The 6,125-nt window shown below is 37.0% G+C and overlaps 1 protein-coding gene across 1 annotated transcript; it reads left to right on the plus strand.

The window, feature by feature from the left end:
- Window positions 1–1,301: 1,301 nt before the first annotated feature.
- LOC132296242 (uncharacterized) lies at window positions 1,302–2,291 on the plus strand. Its single transcript, XM_059794456.1, has 2 exons — window positions 1,302–1,477; window positions 1,547–2,291. The coding sequence occupies exons 1-2, from the start codon at window positions 1,302–1,304 to the stop codon at window positions 2,289–2,291; spliced, it is 921 nt and encodes a 306-aa protein (XP_059650439.1).
- The last annotated feature ends 3,834 nt before the right edge of the window (window positions 2,292–6,125 follow it).

The raw sequence follows: 6,125 nt of genomic DNA on the forward strand, positions 1-6,125 counted from the left end.
GAAAACTAGGCTTGTGGGAGCCTCCATTAGATGAGAACATAAACCCTAATTTTCTAGAGAGAGAAAATAAATTCCTTTTTCCTTCTCATTAAAAATCACCCCCTAAAATATACATAGACCATGTATATTTATAGGCAACATAAAAATAAAGAAAAGGAAACAACAAATCCTTCTCAATCTCTAATTCATATGTCTCAAATCTAATATGATTCCAATATCAAGTTGGGCTATGAGTGAGAATCCATTGGGCCTATTATTTTATTGGCTACAATGAATTAATAATTGGCCCGATCCATGGACCCAATTCAATTAATTCATAAATTAATTTCTACTCCACTAAAAGAAATTAATTGAACTCCAATTAAATAATAAATAACCTCTAAGTCAATATTGCACTTTGACCCCTCTATGCATAATTAGTTATCGGATAAATATAGCCATCAATCCGACTACTTAATTAATATATTTATTTTGGTACCTTTGATTATTTATGACTCGATCACAATAAAACATTTGTTTGACAAAAATAATAATTTAAATAAATAAATATATAATAAATCATTTTGTCTAAAAACACACGAAGGCCTTCGAATTTACTTTGTGATCAACCATAATCAATACAAAATAAATACAAGTAGCAATGATGCAAATATTGAAAATATAACCCTCTAATTATTAATTACATAACTACCCAAAGTGTCGGTCTAAGGATCCCGAAGAATCCGCCGAACAAATCAAAGTAATTATTAATTAATAAAAGAGTCTATACTTTTCTCATGCTTAAGAGTCAAATGCCATGACGGTGATAGGGAGCAATTGCATACGACGGCTCTCGCAATATATCTCAACCTAACGCGGATCCAGTTCAAGTTTTAATTAATTATGAGTCCATCCATAATTACCGACTATGAACAATTTATAATTACTATTTATATATCATGCATTGATTGCCATCACATACATATATATAAATATTTCTTGTAATTACATGGACACTATCAATTTCATAGTGAATCGAAACATAATACATTGAATTCACCAATTATATAAATCATAAATATTTCAGATATGTCAGGAACATATGTCACTATAATCCAGATAGGAATTTGCTATGCCAGGGCATATAAATCCCAACATCATGTGCTTCAAGCAATCCGTCCGCAAGAATTGAGGAGTCAAATTGCAATCTGCAGCAACTAGACCAGAAGTCACAGGAGTCGGATAGAGGTGTTCATCAACTAGTTCTTAGCAAAGGGCTAGGTGTGAGACTCAGACAGTTTGTGTAACACTTCTTCGAGATAATGGATTGGTCAGGTATCACTGAATTTAATGATTGCATTCGAGATGCCGAGTTAACTAACCTTAGATACTCTGGTCTTTTATATACTAGGACTAATAAGAGCCCTGGGGTTGCCAATGTGACTAGGAAGCTTGATAGAGTCCTTGTCAATGATAAATGGAATGCTACTCTCCCTCTGTCCAGTTGTGATTTTTAACCTTATGGTGTGTCTGACCACTCTCATATGGTTTTTAAATGTGGGATTAGGAAACCAAAGAGGAACCTTCCTTTCAAGTTCTTCCACTGCCTTGCTGATCACAAAGATTTTGAAACTACTGTGGCTACTGTTTGGTCTAAACACATTAATGGTACCAAGATGTTTCAAGTTACTATGAAACTCAAAATGCTCAAACACCAGTTGAAGCAACTCAACACCAAGAAGTTTAGTGATATTTCTAAGAGGGTCATTGATGCCAAAATGGCCCTTGATAACTGCCAGATTAGGTTGGATAATGATCCTACTAATGATGAGCTGAGGAAGACTCAGAAGTTTCTTCTCCAATGCTACCAGAATTTCTCCAAAGCTGAGGAACATTTTTACCATCAAAAGGCTAGAGTGAATTGGTTGAAGGATGGTGATCAAAACACCATGTACTTTATGAAGACCTTTAATAGAAAGTGTAACAGGAAGAGGATAACCACTATGACTCTACCTAATGGGGAGGTTTCTGAATCTATTCCTGATATTAAGGCTGAAGCTATCAACCATTTCAGCAATATTCTTGGCAGTCATCCTACTCATATCCCTGATATGGATTCTCTCACTTCTTTGATCAATAAGTCCATTCCAAGTTCTTGCTTTGATTCTCTGTGTGCTATTCCAACCATGGAAGAGGTTAGAGATTATATTTTCTCCTTGAAATTAAAACTCTTAAGTCCCCCGGACCTGATGGATATGGTGCTTTTCTTCTTCAAGAAGGCTTGTCATATTGTGGGTGAGGATTGGGGATAACTATCTACAAGGTTATTTCCAAGTTACTTGCCAAGAAGTTACAGCCTCTCATTCCTTCTCTTATTGACAAGTCTCAAACTGCATTAATTAAGAATAGGAGGATCGGGGATAACTTATTCATTGTCCAAGAGCTAATGAAGGGATACCACGTTTCTGTTACTGTTCCTAAATGTGCAATTAAAGTCGACTTACAAAAAGCATATGATTATGTTAATTGGTGTTTTCTTCTTGACACCTTATCAATTCTCAAAAGGCTTGCATCTCAACTCCCTCGTACTCTATGTCATTTAATGGGGAGTTAATTAGTTGGATATTTTAAGGGCACCAAGGAATTGAGACACAGCCTTTATCCCCTTTTCTTTTTGTGATTATCATGGATGTTCTCTCATCTTTCATCAACCGTACAATCCAAAATGATCCTAACTTCATCTACCATTGGAGGTGTAAGAAGAAGAACATCTCTCACTTATGTTTCGTCGATGACCTGATGTTGTTGGAAACGGCATTAGAAAACGCAAACTTTGGAAGGATTTTAAAAAAGATTCCGCTAAGAATTTTTTGCGAATCTATTGATGAGCGCGTTCCTCTCTGCGAGGAGATGAACGTGGTATATTTATTTTCTCAAATCCGTTTCCGGGTGAATGAGAAATTGGCTCCAAAGTAAGTGATTTATAAAGCCTAAATGTGTGTGAATAAAGTGGGAAATGCTTGTTCCACATCGAAAAAGTAGCAAAGCAACCTTGAGTATAAATATGTCTAGTATGGGATTTGGGTTTGGGCCCAAGGGCACCCAAGTTTTTAAGAGGGGGAGGACCTAGGCTAGCCTGGATCCGAACCAACTACCACACGCACGCGCCACCCGGTCCGGGCTAGGGCGGGGCAGGGCTTGATTGTGAAATGGGTTTAACTTTTTACCCAAAGTTGGAATGGGCCTGTGTGGTTGTAATTTTATTTTGATGCTAGACTTATCAAAATGGGCCTGTTTACTAGGCTGAATTAATGGCCGAGTTGGATTATTTGCTTGCTGGACTGGACGAAATTAAAAGGCTGGGCTGAATCAGAATTTGAACCAAGAGTTGCACCATTTACAAATTAAAAAACCACCAACAGTTTTTTAATTCTGATTGGTCAACAATGGTTGCACCCATTCGGATTATGGGTGCACCCATTCAGAATAGGCACCAACAAGCCTATAAATACCCATCATTGTCTTCATTTCAAAACACACCAAGTTCAGAAATCTTCTTCTCTTCTTCTGAATTTCTTCTTCTAATTCTTCTTTGTTCGGTTCAGCCACTGGTTTGGGTTCAACCTAAACTGGTTTGGATTGGGTTCAACCTAAACTGGTTTGGATTGGGTTCGAACCTTGGTTTCCAAGTTTCGGTTCAATCTTGGTTTCCAAGTTTCGGTTCAATCTTGGTCTCCGAGTTAGGGTTCAATCCTTGTCTCCGAGTCTGAGTTCAACAGAGAGTACTACATCGAGCCGGTTCGCCTATTCCATTGGTTTGAAGTGCTACTACCAAAGGAAGAAAAGTCGTTGTATCCTGGGAGATAGACGCCGAAGAGTCCGTTAGCACCGTAGCGGGGCGTATCTGTCTTAAGGCTATAGAATTAAATTCTAGCCTCGACTTTATCAGGTTCTTTTATAGTTTTATTTTCTTGATATTAAACTATATAAATATATATATAGATTATTATATTATTTACAAATAATATTTAAATAAATTATTCTATAGTATATGATACATAATTTTTTTCAACAATCTTAAGACAGATATCTTTATACTATAGTAATAATTATTTAATCATTATTCTTGTTATAATTAATTATAATTTGACTCGTGGTCTGTATATCAATATTTATCAGACAAATGGCAAGTACGAGTATTACCGTGCCTAATGTTCCCGTCAGTCATGGGGAAAAGCCCGAAAAATTCAACGGGACAGAGTTTAAAAGGTGGCAACAGAAAATGATGTTCTACCTTACAACTCTGAATCTAAGCAAGTATCTGACTGAGACTGCTCCAGTATTAGATGAAGGTGATACAGACATTACCAAACTTGGAGCTGTTGATACGTGGAAGCATGGAGACTTCCTATGCAAGAACTACATCCTCAATGGATTGGACAACACCTTATATAATGTGTACAGTCCAATAAATACTGCTAAAGAGCTTTGGGAGTCGTTAGACAAAAAGTATAAAACAGAGGATGCTGGATTGAAGAAATTCGTGGTTGGACGATTTCTGGACTTCAAAATGATAGACTCCAAGACAGTCGTGAGCCAAGTGCAGGAGCTCCAGCTGATCCTACATGAGATACATGCTGAGAAGATGACATTGAGTGAATCCTTTCAAGTAGCTTCAATCATTGAAAAGCTGCCACCTACTTGGAAAGATTTCAAAAATTACTTGAAGCATAAACGCAAGGAAATAGGGCTCGAAGACTTAATTGTCAGGCTGAGAATTGAAGAAGATAACCGTACATCTGAAAAGAGAGCCGGAAATTCTTCAATAGTGTCAAAGGCAAATGTAGTGGAAGCAGGACAGAAAAATAAGAAGAGGAAGCACTCTGGAGAATGTCCTAGCCAAGGAAACTACAAGAAGTTCATTGGGAAGTGTTTCATATGCGGCAAGCTAGGACACCGAGCTAAAGATTGTCGTAGCCGCAAAACACATCATAACCCCAAGAAGAAGACCACTGAGGTGCACATAGCTGAAGAAGATAAGTTGACAGCTGATGTATCAGAGTTAAATCTTTCAGCTGTGGTTTCTGAAATCAACCTGGTAAGCAACAACAGAGAATGGTGGGTGGACACAGGAGCTACTCGTCATGTTTGCTCTGAAAAGAGGATGTTCACTACCTATGAAATTATAAATAATGAAGAACAACTCTACATGGGGAATTCTTCTACTGCAAAGGTTGAAGGACAAGGAAAGATCAAGCTACTAATGACCTCAGGGAAAGAGCTTACTCTTAATAATGTGCTGCATGTACCAGATATCAGGAAGAACTTGGTCTCTGGGTCACTACTAAGCAAGAATGGGTTCAAGCTGGTCTTTGTATCTGATAAGTTTGTGCTAACTAAGAATGGGGTGTATGTGGGCAAAGGGTATCTAAGTAATGGACTATTTAAGTTCAATGTAATGACTGTTGTACCCAAAGCTATTAATGATAATAATAAAGCTAGTGCTTCTTCTGCTTATATTATTGACTCATCTGATGTATGGCATGGTAGGTTAGGACATGTTAATTATGATACTATTCGTAGATTGATTAACATGGAATCTATACATAAATTTAATATTGATTTAAATCAAAAATGCCAAACATGTGTAGAAGCAAAATTGACTAGAACCTCATTTCACTCCATAGAGCGAAGTACTGAACCTCTAGCATTAATTCACAGTGATATCTGTGACTTTAAATCTGTGCCAACTAGAGGTGGGAAAAAGTATTTCGTTACTTTTATTGATGACTGCACAAGATATTGTTATGTATACTTGTTAAGAAGTAAAGATGAAGCCTTGGAAATGTTTAAACATTACAAGAATGAGGTTGAGAATCAACTTGGAAAAAAGATAAAGATGTTTAGAAGTGATAGAGGTGGTGAATACGAAATACCATTCGCTGACATTTGTTCAGAACATGGTATTATTCACCAAACTACCGCTCCTTATTCACCTCAACAGAACGGTGTTGCTGAACGCAAAAACCGTACCTTAAAAGAAATGATGAATGCTATGTTGATAAGTTCTGGTTTAACTCAAAATTTGTGGGGGGAAGCTTTGCTCTCTGCTAATTATGTTCTCAACAAGGTACCTCAAAAGAAAT

Source organism: Cornus florida, unplaced genomic scaffold (assembly GCF_030987335.1).
Source record: "Cornus florida cultivar Cherokee Brave unplaced genomic scaffold, ASM3098733v1 CherokeeBrave_3.0.0_Hap2_Chr02, whole genome shotgun sequence".
Taxonomy (NCBI): domain Eukaryota; kingdom Viridiplantae; phylum Streptophyta; class Magnoliopsida; order Cornales; family Cornaceae; genus Cornus; species Cornus florida.

Coding starts and splice junctions, on each gene's coding strand:
- LOC132296242 (XM_059794456.1), top strand. CDS start 1,302: ATGGATTGGTCAGGTATCACTGAATTTAATGATTGCATTCGAGATGCC. Junction 1,478..1,546: donor TGGAATGCTACTCTCCCTCT/GTCCAGTTGTGA, acceptor ATGTGGGATTAG/GAAACCAAAGAGGAACCTTC.